At 39.5% G+C, this 22,488-nt stretch overlaps 1 protein-coding gene across 2 annotated transcripts in view; it reads left to right on the top strand.

Annotated features, from left to right (window-relative positions):
• Nucleotides 1-1,309: 1,309 nt before the first annotated feature.
• Nucleotides 1,310-22,488, top strand: part of cbl (Cbl proto-oncogene) — a 43,893-nt gene continuing 22,714 nt past the window's right edge. For both annotated transcript variants that reach the window (XM_088011924.1, XM_014968414.2), the window contains exons 1-2: nt 1,310-2,175; nt 8,194-8,441. In XM_088011924.1, the coding sequence (XP_087868050.1) occupies nt 2,029-2,175; nt 8,194-8,441 (395 nt within the window). In that variant the 5' untranslated portion in view covers nt 1,310-2,028. The remainder of the gene's footprint in view (nt 2,176-8,193; nt 8,442-22,488) is intronic.

Below are 22,488 nucleotides of genomic sequence, written 5' to 3'. Positions count from 1 at the left end.
AAGAGACGTGGACTTCCTGTATGGCATTTATATTGCACTCTTTGTTCTCAGGCTATGTCAAACTATGTAATAATAGTAATAGAAATGGCTAATTATGTGTTAGTGGAACATCTCATAAAATGGCCTTTATAGAAGACAGCCGGATTGACAAGGATAAAACTGTTGTAGAAAAAAAAAATTACCTCAATAAGTTCCTGCTAAAGTTTGCCAGAAGACATGTTGCCGAGAAAGCAAACAGGTGGAAGGAGCTGCGCAAGTCTGCTGACACCAAAATAAATCTTTTTAGTTACGTGCAAAATGTTGTGTGTGGTGAAAAAGACACACACTGCACATTACCCTGAACACACCATCCTCACATTGAAACATGACAGTGGCAGCATTGTTCTTTCATCCTTCCGCTTTACTATGGCATGGTGGGGGAAGCTGGTCAAAGTTAATGAGAAGGTTGATTGAGCTAAATACAATAGTCTTGGAAGAACATTTCTCAGAAGTGCAAAGCTTCACCTTAAAGCAGGCCAACACTCCTGAACATACAGCTGAAGCTACAGTGAATACAGTCATGTGCCTGAAAACTACATACTTAATGAGTCAAGTCAAACCTCCAGCTTTGTTTTTGATGAGGGAATAACATTATAACATGACACAAAGCTCAAAAAAGTTTATTTTATGCAATACCCTTCCCCTTTAAATCCAGCATTGCAGAAGTTACCAGAAAAAAAGATTAGCCACTAGTTGTGCAAAGCTGGTAGAACCCTAAAAGACAGGTCACTGTAATTGTGTGAAAGGTGGTTCTGCCTTAATATTATTACGGAATGGAGAAATACAAATAGGTTCCACTAATTTTTAAGATTTGCATAGGTAAATAAACATAAAAATCATGTAAAATTTTGATTCCACCCACTTTATAATGATGCGTTTTTGTGTGTGTGGGTCTATTCACATACAATGCAGCTAGTGGTTGAAACGAGAAAAAAAATGTTAAAAGGGGTAGGAATGCTTTTGCAACATCTATCCTCTCATATTCACCTGACACCAGACAAAATTACCAACAGCAAAACTTAACGCCACAAAATTATTTTCCTGAAAATGTGTTTGTGGTCTTTTTTCTCCATTGCACCAATTGCTCACGCCCTGGTTCTTTGAGGGATTCAGAGCTGCATTCAACAAATCTACAGCATTTCATGAATGCACTGTGCAGTCAGAGGCGCGCGCCCGGCAGCGTCCATTGATCGCGAACGCGCACAGAGAAGGCGTGGAAATAAAGGTGGGTGGGGGTGTTGCACGGAAGAGGTACATACAGGGGGGAATCAAAGGGGGGCTGCGCATACACGTCACTGGGGGAAGCTGAACACACTGGGCAATGTTTAATTCGCACAATTATTTATTCACCCCTGTTCCCGTTTATGACCACGGAGCTATCACAGCTCGAAGTGCGACTTCCTCTTTGTGCTCGGTGTGAGGCGTATGTCGTCACCCTCACCGCCCGCAGGGGAGCGCTGACACTGTCACACCGCCGCTGAACTTCCCGTCAAGACGCGGCACGGGCGAAAAGAGCTGCTGTTGAGAGAAAAAGGGGAACGACAGCGGGGCTTGTCAAGAAGAGAGGACACACTTAAGTCCTCAAGGCGTCTGGTCACAGAAAGGGTGCTATTGTCCTCCAGCCGATGGCGAGCAGAGGCGGTTCTGCTAATTAGCCTGCGTTGGTCCCTGCAGAAAGGGATAGGAGAGCGGGGCTGCTAGCTGCAACAGCAGGGTTTAAGGGGGCCGTTGTACACATTTCCTCCGCAGTCTGGACATTTCTCCTGTTAACTGGTTTTATTCCTAATGATGGGGTCCTTCAGCGGATAGTACCCTCCCACCCTTCCGTTTAACCCCACCGTCGCACCCTGGCTCGGATTCGCCCCTCGGGCGCTGTCCTCGCAGGGGGGTAACGGGTTCACCATCGCCCGGTAGAGCTAACTACAGGCGGCGGTTTGGTCTTCGTGACCCTTGGCCGCCCTGCCCCTCTGTCCCTAACCGAGTCGGAACATGGCAGGGAACCTGAAGAAAGGTGGGGGGATTATCGGAATGATGAAGGATGCCTTCCAGCCACACCATCACCACCTCCACTCCCATCACCAGCCCGGGGCCGTCGACAAGAAAACTGTGGAGAAATGCTGGAAGCTGATGGACAAGGTTAGCAAACACAAACATCAACGAGCTTTGTTTACACGTTTGATGACCAAAAGGACTCTTGGCTAACTGTAGCTAACTAGCCAGCTAATCTTTGCAGCTAATGTTAGGTTAGCTAGTCAGCTGAGGGGACAGTGTTTATGGTATCTCACTTCAGCTAATTTTACCATCTAAACTCGTATGTGTTTATTGTTTCGCTAACAAACATTAAAACATAGAGGCCAGTAAAACTGATACTGGCCTCCGGACATGGTAAAACTGACCTTCTCCTAACATCAGTCAAAAGTCTGAGCTAACTGGTAGCGCCGTCATCTGTTCCACAGTCCTCAAATATTAAACTTTCTTTTTTTTAATGGTTACGGGATCCGTTTAAAACCTATCCTTCAGAAACCCGGATAGTGTAGCATTTACAAGTCTGTGTTACTTCCCTTTTGAAAACTCCTGCACATTCAACCAGCTGCCTGTCAGTCGTCGAAAAAGTGCAATAAATCGTAAGGAAACATGAAATGTGTCTTTTGTAACTAGAACATTTGAGCTCTTTCTTTTACGAGGAAGACTCATCTCACAACTTGCTTCTCGGAAAATAGTCAGAAGCAGTTCGACCCCCAGTTTCCTGTGAGATTCAAGCAGCTTTTTTGAGTTTCTTGTTCTTCCTTTTTGATACCTCGGCTGCTAGCTGTGAAGTTAAGAGGCTACTACCCAACCAAAGTTTTCCGCTTAATTTTATTCCAGCGACTTTTATTAGTTAGCGCCGTGCAAGTCAACATATTTCAAACCTCTACCAACTGTTTATGGGCAGCACTAGCGAGATGAAAACGACATACAACATTTTGAAATTACTACAGGAACTAAACTCTTCATGATCCTACAGGTCGTTTAAAAAAAGCAGCTGAAGTATGGCTATGTATATTAACATGCATCAGCATGCATCAATAGCTTAGGAAATATGTTGGAGCTTCCCTTTAAAAGTTTCTCTGAGTTACATTTGATCAAAACTGTTACAGCAGTGACTTCACGTTTTTCACTACCAGCAATTTATTGTATCTCAGTTTTTAACCTGAGTTTTGTAACATAATTTAATTGCTTTTATTTAAAACCCAAAAGCAACCAACTTCTTGCTAACTTGTTGATAATATATTAGATATTCCAGTGTCCATAATTTTATCCTTTAACTTGTCTTTGTTTTTCATACAAAGACTTGGGCGGAAACGAACAATTAACCTCTGCTACGTTCAAAAGCAGTTTTTAAATACCTATTGTGTTAAATGTAACACCTTTTTGGCATTAATTAGTCATTAGTACAGCCTGCAGTTACTTGCTAACATTGCATGTCATTTGTACATTGTAGTCTTAAAACTACAGCTACCTACTTTAATAAGGACTCCGATGGACTGGCGATGTGCCCAGGGTGGCATAGCCTCAGGATAAGCATCGACGATGGATAGATGAATGTTGTCTAAATACGAGTGATCCCATTTAAAGGTCTTCGATAATAGCATTAATATATTCATAATATGCATTTCGTTGCAAGTATCTGTTATTTTGATGCAAAGAAATATTAAATTTGAAACTTAGATTTGTATTAAATAATCCAAGACAGAGCAATACTTTAAAGTGGAAAATATAAACACCAGGAAACATGGCAGTGTTGGCGAGCTGCTGTTGATAATGAATGTCATATATTATTGTAAAGGTAAGTGTGATTATATTAGCGACTTATTAGCTAACAGACTATTCACACCATGTTGGCAAACAGTAGCCAACACTGTCTGCTAACTGCAGCTTTTATAGTATTGTTAGCTAAAATGCTACAATTTGCTTGTCAAATATTATCTACTATGCAGAAGTTGGTAATGTATTAAAGGAAGGTAATACATCCATGAATGGCATTGCTTTAGTTCTCACAACGTTGCGGTTGGTGATTTTGTGACGCTAACGTTTCAATAAAAGACTCTGAATTTTAGGAACGGATGGAAAGTTTTACACGTTTTGAAACAATAACAGTTTTTAAAATCTTGTTAGCGGGCTCTGGACGGTGGTGCACATTAGCTGTTCTTGATCTATTCAGATCTTTTTAAATCAAATTTCTGTGCATAAACCTCCATATTTTTTAAATTAGTCTGTGGTTCTTTTGCTGAAGAAAAATAATTTTGATAACTTTGAAATAGAAAGATGTAAAAATCATATTTGCACACTTAATTAGATTGGCATAAAATAAATAAATTTTCTTATTTAATTTAATATTTTCCTTGGATTGTGTAATTTTTTAAAAATAAATCTTTATTTCCCTATTAGCCAAAAACTAAAAATAATCCAGTGCATTTCTGTAAAAATTTATTTTGTGTATTTTTTATGCTTTGTGCAACTGTGGTATTCACCATTTGTTTTGCTTTGTGCCATAGTTAAAATATAATTTTTGTAACCTTGCAAAATAAAATTTAAATTGAGTTTTAAATATTTACATACACGGTGATGTATTTTAGGCCAGGTAATCATTATTCTAAATTGAACATTGTAAAGGTCCTTCTACCAGCTGTATAAGAAGATTTCTTAGTTTGCTCATAGGACACAGTGTCCAGTCATACTTAGTAAATATGTTTTACAGAGAATCAGTCTGGAATGCAGGTTCATTTTAATTTTTCAACAAATCAGCAGCGTATGCCTAAAAAGTTAAGCACCAAATTTACTTGCTTTCTTTATTTGCCACAACAAGTATTATAAGGTTGTTGTCGGTCTTATATTTTATGCCTGCAATATTAACTTAAGCAAATAATGAATGCACTTGCTTAACAGAAAAAAAACAACAGCCACATGACTATATTAGACAAGAAAAACACAAAGTTAGGGGAAACAATTTTATCTTTTCTGTTTTAGCTCTCGTTTCTCAAAGAAGCCTGCTACTTCCTACAGGCTACCTTCACTTATTGTGAACCTACCATGTCAGCGCCAGGTGTGAAGCTGTCTTTGAAGGGGTTAAACAGAGGGAAGTGGTGTAGAAGTGGAGTGCATTTTGCTGAGAGGCAGTCAAGCTTTCACTTAAAGACAGGAGCTTTAATAAAAGCTGACATATAAGGGCCCCCAGATGTTGCAGCATCAAACGTGCAGGCATGCAATATCGTGTGTTTGACTGAGGGCTCACTGCAAGTCTGGCAGGTGTTGATGATGATAGCGGTGTAAACCTTATCTCTGGTTAGATGTAACAAGTGTCTGACATAAAGAAAAGATGAAAAAAAGAATATTGTTGATCGTGTTGAATCCTAGATCAAGCTGAAACATATTTGTACTAAAAGTTTAAAGTTAAAATGTCTAAAGGTTCTAAATCTAGAGGGAGAGAAACGTATCCCATAATGCAAATCATGTATTTATTATTCCGGTTAAATGTTGTCAGTTTTCTTTGTTGCAACGCCTAGCTGACGGTGTCTTCTGATTAATACTCTGCAGTTGTGTGGTGGATACATTTCTCGTTCTCAAGTTAAAGTTCACGACTGCAACACGACTTCCTACGTCAGACTTTCTCCCATAAGCACATAATAAGCATCTGTCTTGCTTTTCTCGGTTTCAAGATTAAAAATGCCTTCAAATGAAGGACATGCTAAGTTAGGAAACTCTGCTGGAACTAATGATTATTTGATTATGTAATATTTTCCTGTTTACTTCTGGAGACGGTTAATCATCTGGTTTCCTCATGGCACGACTGAAGCTGTTCCGGTTGCTCTTCAGAGGGCTGTCGGTTCAGTCGGTCAGCTATAAATTGATTCAAGGTTCTTCGAGCTCAAGTGCAAACTTTATCTCCGTCAGTTTTATTTGTGGCATGAACTGTGAAGTCATGAGTGGTTTAGAAAAAAGTAGAACAATATAGATACGGCACGATAATTATAAAAACGATAAATATAATTTTTTAAAAGACTTTTCTCTAAAGTAACTTAATGGGCAGTGTGTTATAAATTATACTGCGTTGCTTGTTTTTTTTTTTTTAATTGCTCTGGTGGGTTATTAATGTGTCATACAGCTGAAGAAAATTGCTCTACTGACACTTTCTCTCACATCTTGCTATTGAGACGTTAAACTGGGGGTGTGGCTTGACAGAAAAATGTTAGCGGTTTTGAAACTAACTACTTAATACTTTAAGTACAAATAATTGAGCCAAAATCAAATCTTTACCAAACTTATAAATCACTCAACATCGTCTGAGGTTTGATTTTTTTTTTTTTTTCCCCCCCTCCCTAATGGAAAACTGTTGACTCTCATAAAACGCAAGGCGATTCATAACAGCCATTTTCAAGACGTGTACCTGCCGTATTTCTTTCCTGCCCTCCTACATGATCCGCACACAATCATCTGGCCTCATTTGCCAAAAAAAAAAAAAAAGAGCCATGCCTTGTTGGTGACATGATAGTTTGGTTGCTACTGATGGCTGCTCTGATTCGGGCTCAGATCTATGAATGAAAACTTATTTCTTTGCATGCAAGCTAAACAAACGGGGTTGTGTGCGCGTTGGCTGCAGTCGTGTTGTTACCGGGCTTCATGACAGAGTGTTCCAGGCTTTACGCCAGTATCGTTCTAGTTTTTTTTATTTATTTTTTGTTATGGTTAACGAAGTGACTCAGTTACAGTGAGATCGGCGATGAAAGGTTGAACATTACTGAAGATCAGGCGTGTTTCAGTGAACTTGAGTCCATCTGGTTGTGACTACAGATATTTTGAACTTCAAATAAACAATTTATGAAAGCAATCTACCAGGAGTTTATTTTTGTTCGTTTTTAGTTTTTGCTGGGGAGGGAGGTAGTAGTAGCCGTGAAGCAAATATTTCCAGCACATCATCCTGCAATTGAGCTCTTCAGATTTGCATGATAATCACGTTCAAATATGAAGCAAGGAGAATGGGTGTTTTGTGTAATTTATTTATTATTTTTTGAAGGCAGAAGTGGCAGAGGATCCTCAGATTGAAATGTGGAAGTGTAAACACATGAATAGCCTCTCCAAACATTCAGGAGGACACACATGGGAGGGGAGAAGGTCTCGCACAATGACTGCAGAGGCACGATCAGCGTATAAAAACTTCAAGCATTCTTGATTAGAACAAAGTGGTGGAAAAACAACAGGATTGTGGATGCGTTTGGGGAGAAAAGACGGCCTACAATAGTTTGTATTTATGAAACTAAACTTTTTTACATTACGAATCACAAACGTCAATGCATTTCATTGAAATTGTATGTGTAAAGTAGTTTATAATTGTGAAATGAAAGAAAATGGTACGTGATTGTAACTAATCTCTGCCAGCTACATAGAGACTGATTGTCTTTTTTTTTTATCTATTCTTGTTTGCAGTCAACTCAAGCTCAGTGATCGGAGCGCGTCTCAACATCAGTTTTCAAGTTTTGTCTCAGACTCTCAGTTGGGTTTGGGTTTGATTGGGCTTCTCTAACACGGTTTGACGTAAACCGTGTTCCAGCAGGATCGTCGTCCCGCTGGAAGGTGTGGCTGGACGCCAGTCTCCTTGCGGCCGTCTGTCAACGGGGCTGTTGAACGCTTTGGCAGGACGCTGTTCATGGATGCACTCAGCCTTTGTTTTGGGGTGGTACATTTTTATGAAGGAAGTGCAGCGCTTGTAAAATAATTAATGATGCCATACAGTGAGGGCCTGAATGTTCAGTGTATTACATAATGCATAGGTTGCTGGTTTCTAAAAGGCCTGGGCTTTTAGGGACCTTCCTCTCAGTCTTTGTTGCCATGTTGTGTTCTGCCTGGCTCCTTTTGGCCTCCCTGGAAACATCTTGAGTGGTTTAATCCCTCAAAGAGCCATACCATTAAAAATGGGTTTTTAATCATTTATAAACTGCAATTTTGATGTACAGCCTAAAAATACATGGAGACAGTCGTCTAATCTGTCCTTCCACATTTTTCTCCTCGCATCCTTTTTCGCTAACCTTTCTTTTTTGTGCTTTCTCTTTCACGTAAAGCCGGTTTCTTATCTCCTAATCGTGTCTCTGTTCTCCCCCTCACATCCTCCCGTTTCTGCAGGTGGTGCGGCTGTGCCAAAACCCCAAACTGGCTCTGAAGAACAGCCCCCCTTACATCCTCGACCTGCTGCCAGACACGTACCAGCACCTGCGCACCATCCTGTCTCGCTACGAGGGCAAGATGGAGACTCTGGGAGACAACGAGTACTTCCGGGTCTTCATGGAGAACCTGACCAAGAAGACCAAGCAGACCATCAGCTTGTTCAAGGAAGGCAAGGAGCGCATGTACGAGGAGAATTCGCAGCCCAGGTCTGTGAAACGCTCCAGAAGTCTGCCTTCCTGTTTGTGTCTTTACTTTATGCTGCCGTGCCAGTACGTTCTGTTAATTAACCCATCTGAAATGAGTAAATTGGAGGTGCAATGGAGTTTGTACTTCATTCAGAATCATTTTGAGAACAATGGCAGCCATACCCACCCCCTTAAGGTAGTTGTAGTTCAAGACGTATCAAAACAAGAGAAGAGAGATGTTGTGGTTTGAGAATGCTAGGGTGTGTGGTTAGAAGGGTGCTCATTCTACAGCTGCCTGCTGTCACTTTGTTTTCGAGCCTCTCTATCGTTGCCATCTATTCGCTACGTTCTTTAGCTGCTACAGTTGTTAGCTCTTTGATATTCTTAGCAGCTTGAAACAAAAGCTCGCTTCTCGCACTAAAAAGAAGTTATTCTTTAAAAAAAAGGCTGAATGTTGAAATATGTAGACTGAACCACAGACAGCAGAAGTAGTTCAAAGTAAGAACAATGAAATTCAACGCTGATGAATTTTATGTGTGTGCTGCACCTTTTTAGTGTAATTTCCATAAATTTTAAAATGTAGTTTTGATCAACTTCATACTTTGAGATGCAGTGTCACAGAATAAATGCTGTAAAAGCTTAGAAAACCTGTTGTCGGTTCTAAAAAACAGAACAAGGTGACGCAATTATGATTATTATTAAGCAAAAAAAAGTTTTTTGGTGCCAGTCAGAACAATAGATATAGACCTCAGAGAAGATTTTCTTCGTATGCAAATATACAGGAACCTCCATCCCGGTGAAGAGGTGTATAAATAATTAAAGAAAAATGTTACTGTCGGTGCACTAGGTCTACAATATCACATTGACGTAGAAATGGTTGGAAGTTACAATTCCTGCAATATTTGCTAAAAGATTTTAATAGAAACTCAATCATAGCCATCCTTCCAACAATATATTGACAATCTGTGGATGTTCAGAAATGGACTCTCACACTTGATGAGACTTTATCGACAGTGAAGCTAAAATTCACAGAAAGTTTTTGGGGTATCTGGTGTCATTTAACTGGCATTGTTGCAATAAATATGGCAACTAATTGTTTCCCTAATAATCCTGGATGCTTTGCAGACTTTGTGATCGCGGGACATGTTCAGGTTTGTGAGCTTTTGGGACTCATTGTCATTGCAGTAAAATAACCTCTAGGCTTTGTAGAGCCATATTTCTCAGAGGCTTAGTTGCTCTGGATGTAGATACCTGGATATTTAGACGAGTATTTTTATTTATTTATTTTAAATATCTGACGTTCACTTCGATTCTTTTGTCATCTTCATTTTATAGAGTGGCTAAGATAAATTGCTTTCTGTTTCTGATCATATTTGTACTGGAGAGGATAATCATTTATTATGAATTAAAAATTATTCTATGATAAAATCAATTTACAAGAAAAAAGTTGGCAATATTATAGGAATCTTTGGACTGCCAATTCATGTAGCATAATTGTTGATAAACTAATCATGTCTTAATGTGGTGCTTTTTTAATTAATTTCTGAACTTTTGGAGAGCGATGACTTTATCTTTGGTTGAACCGGTTGTCAGATTTGCACAAATACTTTTAATCTGTAGGTGAAAAAGCTGAAGTTGTTTCGACCAGTTAGACGTAGCGAAATCCTGTTTTACTTTTTGTCTAGACAGGCAACGAGGGGGAATGAACGGTCTGAAATTGCGTTAATATTGTTAAACGTAGCATAATTTGTCTGAATAGTTGTGGCATTTTGTTCTATGACTGAATATTCTGTTTCGTGTATTTATAAATGTAGGTAACAGTTTTATCCGTCATTTGCTAAGAGATACATCCTCATCTTGTTTCACAGTTCCTCAGTGAACTGGTTATTTTCTCAGCTGCCATGACCATAATCTTGCAGACAAAACCCCACAAAGGCAACCAAAGAGAAGAGGAAGTTTCAATTTTAGGCCCTTCTGTTTTGAACACAGATAAAGTTGTTTGCTACCATTTTAAGTACTTGTCAGTGTGAAATTAATTTCCATTCTCACTCCACTGCAATGAGAGACTGAGCAGAAATAAATTACTGCTGCAAAGCAGAGGAAATGCGCTCGTATACACACTCACCAGGCATTGCACACAAAGGTGACTATTGTTTGAATTAAGAAGGCAGTGGCTGTGACGCTAACCAATGGGCATCAGCCCACTTAAGTTATGTTGGATGCCGGGGAGATACTAGTGTGTGTGTTTAGGCTGCAGCAGGGCTTACACATGGCTTAGACTCAGAAGTCCAACTGGAACGATTATTTCTGCAGAGTTACCACTGGTATTTATTTCTTTTTTTTCCCCAGTCAGCTTAAGAGGAAGTTTGAAAGACTTTTTTGATGATTATTAACAGAATTAACCAAGTCCTCACAGAGCTTTGGATACACAGTCTTAATTCTTTTTACATATTTAAACATAGGAATAATCTGGTGTTCATCAGGTTGTTAATATATATATATAAACGAAAGGCTAGACGACTGCAGTCACAAACTCTTCCTGGAGTTGACATCTTGGCCAATTCACTGCGACGTCAGACTGTACACTTCTCCAACCAATTGCAAAAAGCTTCAAGAGCCACTACTGTAGCTTTAGTAAATAGTAGGTTAAGTGTTGAAGTTCTTGATGTCAGAGAAATATTTAACTCATTTGGATTCAGTGCTCAGATAAAAGCAGAGGTTGACTTGGATAAGCAAAGTTTCATCTGAATAAGACTTCTGGAACTTCGACCTTTGACAGATGGAGTAAAAGCAAAGCTGTCTGGACATAGTGATCTGCACCGTCATCAGGGAAAACCAAAAACGAAAAGAGATCCTTGTTATCATCTACCCAAAACTTGACGGAGGGTGTGCTTTGTTTTTCCCATGTCTAAATTTAATGCTGAGTGAAAAATTTTGCCTGTTCCTTAGTTGTAGCATTTCAAGATACGAGTGAGTGTGCTACTGTGCAAGCTTGTTTCCCAAGAAGGTCTGAGCCACCACAAGTAAAGGGGAAATAGTATCTTGTATAGTTCAGGCCAGGTGAGTTTTCTGGTCTGTCAAGCACAGTAACACTTTGTTCACTGAACTAGCTTATGGTACCTTTGACAGTGTGGGTAGGTGCAAAGTCCATCTGGAAAACAAAATTAGCATTTCCATAAACATAAATGTTGGACCAACATCAACAGAGGACCTGCCACCCCCGACTCATTGATTTTTCTTTTTTTGTTTGTTTTTTAAGGGATTTTTTAGGCTGTAGTGGCCTTTGTTGTATAATAAATGGACAGGAAATGGGGAGGACAGAGAAGGGAAGGGGAACACATGCAGCAAATGGCCAGAGACCAGGAATCGAACTCAGGACCACCAGATTGAGGACTACAGCGTCTGGACATGGTCATCGCTGACTGAAAGCTTCACACTGGACTTCCAGTAACTGTGCTTCACCACTCTGCCTTCAGACTTTGTGACCTTGAGTGAGCAACAGTCCAGTCTGGCTCACGAGTGGCTTAGCAAAAGGAATACGACGTGTGTAGGAGTTGTCGGTGCGTAGCGACTCCTGCCTCAGTTCGTTTTTTATGAAGTTCCACCAAGTTCTTGAATGGATTCTGCTTGACAAACCTCTCAAAGCTGCAGCTATTCCTGCCTGGTGCACCTCTTCCTGCCACCCTTCTTCAGTCCTCTGTTTTATATGCATTCTGTGACCAACCAGCGTCTTTAGCAAATGCTTTTCTTTGGTTTCCCCTCCGTGTGGAGGCGTCGATGACAGTCTTCTGCATGTTTGTGTAGCCGACTGACCTAGAGTGAGAGACCATTTTTAGCTTCAGGAAATCTCTCTAGGTCTTTTTAAGTCAATTGGGTAACTAAGGTGTGACAATAAAAGTTTCCAATATTTCACCTTTTTACTATATTCCAATTTTCTGCAACACAAATTGTGAAATTTTTATTATTTGCATGCAGTCATATGCAAAATGAAAATGAATAAATATTTGAAATTTTCACAGTTTCACTTTCTGAAGTGACTGCTCGAGGAAAAGGGCTCGCTGTTGTTCATAGTGCATGAAAGTGAGCACAAAAGAGTGTCTGCTGTGAGTAAGACTTAATTATTAACACTAGCATACCATATTCAGTGGGAGTCGACATAACGCAGTCAGCACTTCCTCCTTTGTTACTTCACTTACTTCCTCCAGTAGCCTTACGCAGCACAGCCCAGACATTTCGGTCCTCTGTCGGAGGAAAACTCGCAGAGATTAGATAAGCCTTCAAGTTAAAACAATGTTTCTTTTATTCATCTTATGAGAACAAAGTAGAAGGAACTTTATCTCAGCCTAATCAGCATAGAAGGTGTTTAAATGTTTGATGGTAAGAAAAAGTTGGGGGTTAAGATAATCAAAGACTGAGGAAGTAGGACTTCTCCAGCCTGTTTGCTCGTTCTCCTGAGCTGCGCCACCATCGCATCCTGACGAACGCTGATAGATCCAGCTGGTTGCAGGAAGTGGTGAGGTTATGAGCTGCAGGGTGATGCAGCTGAACAGAGGGACAGACTGTAGAAAGTGATAGAGGTGAAGGAAAATTATACATTTGCTAATGGATGTTTCTTCCCCACCCCTTTAATTTTTAATGAATTCCTAACAGCAGATCTACCAAAGTGAAGCTCAAAAAGTGCTTTTATTTTAATCAAAGTGCCGTTTTTCAATCGACAACAAATTCAATAAAATTCATTTAGTGCGTTTATTAAAATCAGAGTATTATTTATTGCAGATTTCAGAACTGTAACTTTGTTTGTTCAGCACTAAAACAAAATAAGAGCCACAGAAAAAGAGGTTTTACTTTATCCTCCACACCTGCTAAGTAGAGATGCATTGAACAGGCTTTTCTCTGCAGGTACCGATTTCTGTTCAGTGATGCCTCTGCTTCCCAATTTTAAAATCCCAAGTTCCCATGAATATTTTATTTGAATTCGATTTTACTTGGGATTTTTGGAAACACTTGGAGAATCTGACTTTGGGACGAATTCGACTTCAACCTCTGAAATCCCGCTCCCACAGCTAACACCATTTTTTCTTTTAGGCTTTCTTCTAATGGCACTGCCTTCTCTTTCTGACACCATTTCCATTAGATCTTGACACAATAGAAAAGTGCATTCCACGCATACCTATGCGATATTATTACAATGGTCAACAACAGGACCAGCTTCCTCAAGCTTTTAGTCATTCAGCTTTTCCTGCAGCTGGAATAATTGTCGAGCATTCAGCAATAATTTGGACACAATCCTTCATTCTTATCTTGGCTACTGTTGGTTGTTTTCTGAGCTTCAGTAGCAGCTCCATGGAAAATCTCCTAAGAAGTTTGGCACAAAACATTAATAATCATATTAGATTTGTCTGCATTGCTTTTCTTGTTTTTCTCCCATTTCATAAACAAATGCACTTTTCTAACAAAACCAAATTTATGCTTTGCAGTAAACAAAAACTTTAATGCGTCAGCATTTCTGGAATGCTTATTTCAAGTTTGTTTTTAGGAAAGGTCATGTTTTCATATGTTCATGTGACATATGGGTGTTGTGCATGATTTGCATGAGACTCGATCTTCCTGTGGCTTAGTTTTTAATCTAACGAGGCTATACATTTACATGCGGCTCCTGCTGCGTTTGCAGTTGTCTTCAATTTTTTTTTTTTATCTTGGTTTTAAACTTCAGTGTGCGTAGCTCAAAAATTTAATCTCCGAAAGATTTCCGGTCTATATTAACATCGCTTTATTCTTTCCTAAAAAAAAAAAATGTAACCAAGCGTATTCCTCTTTATGTTTTGCAAATTCTCAAATGTTATGTTTCTGGTATTCCTGTTTTGGTTCAGGGAAGGATCTGTGTACTAAATTATGACTTCCTATTTCTGTAAATGTGTTTGACGCCCGCGTGTAACAAAGGTCTGCTTCAGAACGCACCGGCCCGCACTTTGACTATCAGGAGAAGCCATCGTATCCCCTCCGCTGCGACGTTGTCTTTGCGTCTGTAGTGTTGGATGGATTCGTTGGGAAATGCATCAGTGCATTGCAGTACTGATAAAATCGATTGAACGTCAACATTTGCATAAATAGCATCCATCCGTGCATTTTTCAGCAGCTGTTGGCATAAATTTAGCTTTTGGTTTCTTTCTCTTTTTTTTTTTTTAGCCACTCAGATTCACGGTTTCAAAGTGCATTTGAAGTTAAACATAATTAGTTTATTGTTTCCAGTGGAACTGAAACGCATAAAATATTTGTCAAATTACTCAGTAAACTTCAAGTTTTAGTCAGAGGAAAATGAAAATGATTAAAACTTTTAATCATTGGTAACCTGGAGGGGGTTGGGGAGTGGAGGGGGCGTATCTTGTTTGCTTAGTTCAGCTCAAATCAAACAAATTTCATTTAAATTTTGCCTCAGCTGCACTTCAGTCACTCAAGTTTTCCCATTTACAAAGGCCAGTGGTTTCACACCTCTGTGGTCTATTTGCTGCTTTCTTTTGATTTGGATATTTCTGTGGGCTCATTTCTTTTTTTTCTGGTTTGTTTGTTTTGCATTGCCAACAGATGCGCTTTGTTTTGTCCTTTTAGTCAAAGAGCTGTGAGCTGAGGATGAAATCTTTTAGTGGTCGGTCTAACTGGCAGATTGCTGCCAATATGTGGAACGGAAGAAACTGTTCACACTTAAGTAGCTGACGATATTTCACCTTCAGCTCGGTTTTCATTCTCAAGGTTTGAGGCTTCGTGTGCAGATATGTTTAAGCACACACACAGCTGAGCATCTTGGCTATTTATGTCGCAGCAGCATCTTGAGCAGCCAACACATGTCATCCTCACACTATTAGATTATGGTGATTAGGATGACGCAGCTCACTATCATCTCCGCTTTGGACGACGAGCGCTCGCCGTTTATGCACGCAGAGATAAGTGAACTCAGACACGGTCTAGGAAGTTGGAGGATAAAGCTAAAAATAACTGTTGGAGGTAAAATGTATATTTTGTGAGAAGTTCTCACGTTAATCCTGTAATTTATGGTTCTGAGAAGGCGGCAAATGAGAATTGCAGCATTGCTCTACGCTGCGTGATTAATTGGGATTGTATGTGGTTGGCAGACACGGCAGCTCTGCCAGTGACATGCAAAATGCTGCGTGAGGAAAAACCCAATGATTAGTGGTACTATAAATGCAATTGCCACAGTGACACATGGTGGTGACAGCATCATGCTGTGGGAATGCTTTTCTTCAGGAGGCCCCATTTTTGAGAATAATGTTAAAAAATCAGTGTCGGTGCACCTTTACTTCCACAAAGTAGTGCCACATAAGATGCATTAAAGGTTGTGATTGTGCCACAACTACATTTCTCAAGTTTAATGTAAAGCTCTACATACAGAAAACTCCACAAAAGTGTTAAAATGATTTGTTTCTTTTTTTTCTTGTTTTATTATCTCCAATAAGGTCATGTTATATATACTTTGGAAAGTATATATAACTTTCCAAAGTTGCTTACTTTTCTAGTTGTACCACCTGACCATCACCACATAGTCTTTAGTATGTGGTGAAAAATAAAGAATGTGAGCATGTGAATGAGAAAAGTACCAGGCTTAAGAAAAAAAGAAGAAAAACAAATAAATTTCTAACTCAATTAATCCATTACTTCAGGAGTCGCCTTTATTTTAGGCCTTAACCTTGTTAGTTTTTTTTCTTTAGATTGAACTTAAACAAGAATAAGTTACTTTGTCGCAAACTATTGTAGCAAAATCTAAAAAGTTTGTTTGAAATAGTTTTTTTTTTTTTTTTTTTTCTCAGTAGGTCTTCTGTTAAATGCTCCCTGCAGCTTAGGACACTTCCATCAAGACCGCTTTCCAAAGAAATTACAAAAGTTTGGCACCATGGGATGTAAAATAAAATGAAAATGGAGACGATTGAGATTTTTTTTCCCCCTTCTTTGTCAGAATTTTTTGTTGCGACACCAAAGTGTGGTGTTGGAGAGCTGTGTGTTTTACGTTTCCTGTGAAGATATGCACCTGGCTACAGCCACACATGCAAAAATTTAAACCACCAGATCATCTTACATGTAACTGAATCCCATAATTTGTGTAACAGTTCAGCACTTGGTGTCCAGTTAGGTTGTTGGGCAAAAACGTCAGGAGTCATGATGTTTATCAGAGGGCTTCATGGTTATTTGGGGAAAACTGCAGTCATGATTTTGCTGAATTATTGCTTTAATAATGGCATTGAGAAATCTCTGTCTGTTTTTATTGTACCGTCACCATCATAGTATGTGTGAAAAAACTGTGATTCCTTCTGGTGCTCATGATTGACTCACCAAAGTGAAAGCTACAATGAGTCCTGTAAAGATCACTTACAGTTTCTCCTCTTTATCTTGCAGTGACCAAGAAGATCTAAAAAACAACCCCCAATCTTTTTAAAACCTCGTCGACTCTGTGTGTACGTGCTGTGAACTAAATTTGACACAGGCTTCCTCAAAAGACGAGATGCATTTCTCCTTGTTTGGTCTGAATTTCTGCGTTAACTAGCGTTGAGCAGATAAAGCCAGTAATGCTTCTGCTTAATAATATTCCTGCTACCAGTCCATGCAGGCTCTGAATCTGCAAGCCTGACCTGTGCTGCGTTGTGCTGTGCTGTGTTGGCGCACTACAGCACTGGCTGGCTAGCTGCGCTTCTTTATCACAACCAGCAGGAAACAGGAAGGGAGAAGCCAGCTGCAAGGTCAGAGGTTACCATATAGCATGAGGGGGAAGGAGGACGAAAACATGGTGTTCAAAAAAGGTTTGGCTTTTTTTTTTTTTTCTTCTGCTGCGTACGTGGTGAAAGGTTCAAGTGAGAGAGAAACGTACTCTAAACACACATGGCGGGCTAGAGTAGGTCACCAAACTCCTCTGTGTGGTGGTTGCCCACTCAGTTTGCATCGTCACTGCTGGCACAGGAGCTTAAATAGCAGTCACCGTTGTAGTGGTTGGCTGCTGAAGTGCTGGCTGCGGCCCAGTGTACACACAGCACAGAACTGCTATTGTGGGATGGAGAAGTGCAAGGACAGAGAGGGCTGAGACGGGCCTTAACAGATGTAAGCCTGTCCTATGTAAAACCTAACTTTTATTATCATTAGATGTTATCACATACTCATACAAGTCTTGCAGTTTGCTTTGATTAATGGATTCTTTGCATTGAAATCGATTTGATATTGTTTACTGCAAAATCAGCAACTCTCTATGGTATTTTCTTTTATTTGGCTAAAGCTATTAAAGTGCTTGGAGTGAGAAGGAGTCCTAAATGTAAATTGTCTTTTGTTGGCATGTGCCCAACAGCAGGCAGTCGTCTCTGGAAATTTAGATTTCAGCTTCAGACGAAGTCAGATTAGGTGATTATGTAATAACTCTTAACAGGTGTGCAGGCTTAAAACCCGTCACTCCATTCCTTTTCAAGCCAGTTCTTCATTTCTTGTTAATATTCTGTTAAAATATTCAAAGTTATCTCATGGACTGTGGAGATCTGGCGTTGGAGACAGCTGGAACAGACTGCATACTTGATACTAGGCTGCTGTTTGCTTTCGTCACATGGGATGGAAATCCATGTCTGTCAAATTATGTGGCCTTTTTTGGGATTGCAAGCTGAAATGGCTCAGTTTTTGTCATCTAATCGTACACACACACACACACACACACACACACACACTTGTAAATGAGGAGTAAGCCTTTTTTTGACTGAGCAGTTCTGTGGCTCTACTTCCTTTTGAAGCTTCCTGTGCTTCAGTTTGTATGGTAACTTCACTGAATTTTTAATAACAGTTCCTGCCGTGTGTATCACTCAGGGAACATCTAAGTGTTGGCTGTGTTGTGTAGTAACACTGAAAACTAATATGAATTTTAAAAAAAGAAAAAGGAAGGAATAGTGTGTACATTCCAGTGGGATCATCGAGGTGGCTTTAACAATTGTCTGTTCAAAACAGCATTTAAGGGTTAATGTTTATTTGATGGTCCGCTAAGCCGCTCTTATCTTTCAGAGAGTTACTTTGCCTTGCAAAAGCATTCATATCCTTTGAACCTTTTTGCATTTTGTCACTTTACAACCACAAACCTCATGGGATTTTTTTAGGGTAGTACATAACGAGGTAGGAAGGGCGGTCATACATGCTGTTCTAAATGTTTTACCAAAATAAACAAAATCTAAAAATAGTAGCAAGTGGTGGTATTTAATTCCGTTTGTTCTGATACCCCAAAATAAAGTCCTTGTCAACAAACTGCCTTCAGACCTCGCCTTATTTGTGAGTTCTCTTTTTAAGAATAATTTGGCGGTTCTATGAAAGCCTCAGAGAGAACTTTAGTGAGCAAACGGCATCATGAAGACCAACAAACACAGCAGCCAAGTTGGGGAGGAAGTTATGGATAAAATGGGCAAAAACACAACATCTCAGGGTTCAGTCGTCTTGCAGAGTACGGTTCAGAATAGAAGTTGTTACAACTGCAAACCAACCAAGACGGAACAAAGTCCAAGGGTATCACGTTTCCCAGGCCAGAAAAAAATTTTAATTTGAAAAAAAATATATGGAGAAAGTGAGAAGTAGGTCAGTTATTCTATAATGGACCATTTTTGTGGCAGATTCCTGCTTATCACACACTGGAACTTTATTGACATGACTCAATGCACAGTACTAGCACCTCCAGGTGCACGGCACTAGCTATAGCGGCTAAGAGGTGTCGTTCTGTCCAGTAATGCATATCTACAACTCAAGTCTTTCCTCTGCCTACATCCCCCAGAATGCTGTGCAATTCTGGACTGGAGTTCAGTGAAATTATTTAACTTGAGATTGAGAGTTTGGCATCAAATGAGAATTACTCAGCCAGGATAATGAGACGATGTAGATTAAATCATACTGATGTCTTACAAATGTCCCAGGGAGAGTCCATACCCAGATCCGATTGAGGTTCAGTGGCAAGGCTTCAGCATAAATTAAATTGTTCTCCATCCAACGGTCTTGGCATTAGGCTGTTATGAAAAGAACAATGGGCAAAGCGAAACCTCTGTCTAGATTGAGACGCATCCAAAAGGACTTAATTGCTGTGAACAGTTCAGTTTTTACACAGTGACCTGAAGACGAATGCATGGCAGTGTTATTTGTAATTTTGAAACAACTGTTACCATCCACTTGGTACTACTTTGTATTTGTTACATGAAATATGCTGAAGTAATGCAAAGAACAGAGTTGAAGGAGTACAAGTACGTATGTGGGAAGCTAATAAACTATACTTAGATTCCAGTCCAGACTGTGTGCATCGACCATGGGAGAATCTGATGAATAAGAAATGATATCAAATGGAGGGTTCCTAATTGTTGGTAGCCTGCATGAATGTTTCAAAATCAAGGAGGCTGTGAGTGGATAAACGCACTTAAACATAATATAACATCTGTTACAGAGGTGAGATGAACGAACAAACTGAAAGGAGGGACAAGGTTTTTGGTTTAAAGAGAAAGCAGATCACAGCGGGAGGTTGTTGTAGACTAGATAAAAGCACGCAGAAGTGGAATGGATGAGATGACGGCTTTAAGGCTGAGCAGGACTGACCCATCCAGGGAGCAGAAGAAATGGAGGGTGACCTCCTGTCCTGCTGAGGTTACACTGCCGAAGACGCACTCGCCTTTTATGACTAAACTCTGAGGTAAAGAAGCTCTTGCCGGAAGCATCACAAGTTCATCCTAGTATTTCTGAGTAGCTGATCGGCTAATTTGTCTCTGGGCTTTACCGACGAGTGCAGTGCTCTCTTCAAAGGCAGCTACTGTGGCTGCATCCAGCTTAAAGCCAGTTCTGTAGAGTCTAAGTGGAAGGAGCACTTCAAAGTGTTGGACAGTGAACTCCACAAGTGTTCACTGTTTTGAAAATCATTTACTAATGAGAGGCTTTTCATTAGTTTTATACGCTTCTCTGACAAGCACAGTACTTTTTTTTCCCCCTCAGGGTTTAATCTTGCAATAATCGTTTTAATGCATTTTTGTTTTCTGTCCTTCCTCGTTCATTCTTTACTCCCCTCCCCTTCCCTTGCTGGGTGTGTGCTGTGGTGCGGGGCAGCTGCAGCGTTGCAGCGTTTTCAGCACCGACTGTCTCGTGCATGTCAATTCAGCCTGCCGGCTCAGTCTCCGTGCTGCTCTTTTAATCTTCACTTTTTCAGCACAGAGTGCTATACTAAAGTCATTGTCAGCATGGACTCTTGCTTCTTATTCTCCTTTTTGTTTTTGACAGTTCCCTCTTGCTTCTAGTTTGCTCTCTTCTCAGCTTCCTTGTTGTGTCATCTTTATTTTCCGCTCCAGCCCATCAGTCACTTCCTCTTCTCTGCGCTTGTTGACCAGCCCTGTTGAAACTGAGTCAGAACTGAAAGACGCTGCAGCCTCAATTTCTAATTCATCCTGTGAGCTAATTCGTATGTCAAAGGGAGCCCTGCTGCATTCTGTGGGACGCTTTTAACGAGGAGGAACTCCAAATAGAAACTAAGCCTTCAATTTTATGTTTTTATTTGTTGCTTGAATATTGTAACCCTTAATCTCGCTGGATTTTCTGTCATCTAGTCACTTGTATGAGTGTTTGTGGTGTGTGTAGATGCCACATTCAGTGGGTACAAAAAGTCTATATACCCTGTTAAATTGCTTGGTTTTGACCTGTAATGGGTGCTATGTAAATAGTTCACTTCCTTTTCAGAACTTTTCATATTTAATTTGACCTATAACCTGTAAAGATTAGCTTTACAGGTTATAATCTTTACCCTAACCCAGGCTGAGAAATAACAATAATACTAATAAAAAAACAAAACTTGGGTAATATGATTGCATAACTGTGTAACTGCATTCAGAACACACCACTATATTAAAACTTATGCTAAGTAGAAGTCCTGCAAAAACTTTCATTGCATCATAAGGACTGAATTGGCAAAAGGTATCAGTGAGGGGATAGATACAAGAAAAACTATAGTGCACAGTTCAAAGGCAGACATCAGGTCAAGAAACTTTGGTGCAACAAATGCATAACAAAGAAGAAGATGTTTCAAATTTGATTTAAAAAAATAAATAAACGGAAGGAACAAATGGTGGTAAGGGAAGTCCACAACCACATTAAATGGGCTACAGAAACTTCTGGCAAATGCTTGTTGTGCAATACAAGATTTTAGAGAGACAGAGTAATTTTGGTGACATTTTGTGACTGTTCCTTAGAGTTGGATTGAATTAATATAACTGATGGCGTAATACTGGTGTAATGAATGTTGTTTTTGTTATACATTTGCTATGCATTTGCTTTGTTGAAATGTTACTTGTGTGGCTTTGTGTATTTGGTTATGCAGAAAACAAACCTTTTTTGTCTTATTCACTTATATTAGATAATGTAATTTATCTATTTCACCTAATTATTTAATTAATTGTAACTGGTTGTTTCATTGCATGTCGTTTTTAATGTATATGTGTAGCTAGGTAAAAAAATGTCACATGTGATAGCTGTCATTAACTTCATGTGGATTTGACATAAAATTCAAAGTAGGATTTAATGTATCAATACTCAATGATGAAAAATTTATACTTTGAGAAAAAAAAATGGATAAATACCACAGGATCAATAAAATTACACAGCCCTATTTCTTGCTGTATTTAGCGACATTTCATGCAAAAAAATTGGTATCAGTCAAAATCGGAATCGGTATGTTAGGCTTTTTAAAAGATCGATAATCGGCAACCGGCCAGAAAACTGCAATCGGTGCACTCCTGTTTTTTATATGTCTCTGTTATAGGGATGTGAGACAGAAAAACAAGCAGAAAATCATTCAAGCCCTTCATAAATATATTTAAAGCCAACCAAAAGCACTTGTGGGAAAATGTGTTCTGGTCTGAGTCAAAGTTTGGACCCTTTATCTACCACTCCAATAGGAATGTGCAGAAACACGGTGAAGTGTGATGGTGATTCATGTTTTGGACATATTTTTTTTATATCCATCTTTAACTTGGCGGAGGGGATTATGAGCAATTCCAAGTGCCAGTTTTCCGACTTCAGTTTGTAAGAT

Source organism: Poecilia mexicana, unplaced genomic scaffold (assembly GCF_051168715.1).
Source record: "Poecilia mexicana isolate PSO_F unplaced genomic scaffold, ASM5116871v1 scaffold_13, whole genome shotgun sequence".
Classification (NCBI taxonomy): Eukaryota; Metazoa; Chordata; class Actinopteri; order Cyprinodontiformes; family Poeciliidae; genus Poecilia; species Poecilia mexicana.
The sequence above is the reverse complement of the archived record's forward strand: the minus strand, read 5'-3'. Positions and strand labels throughout refer to the sequence as shown.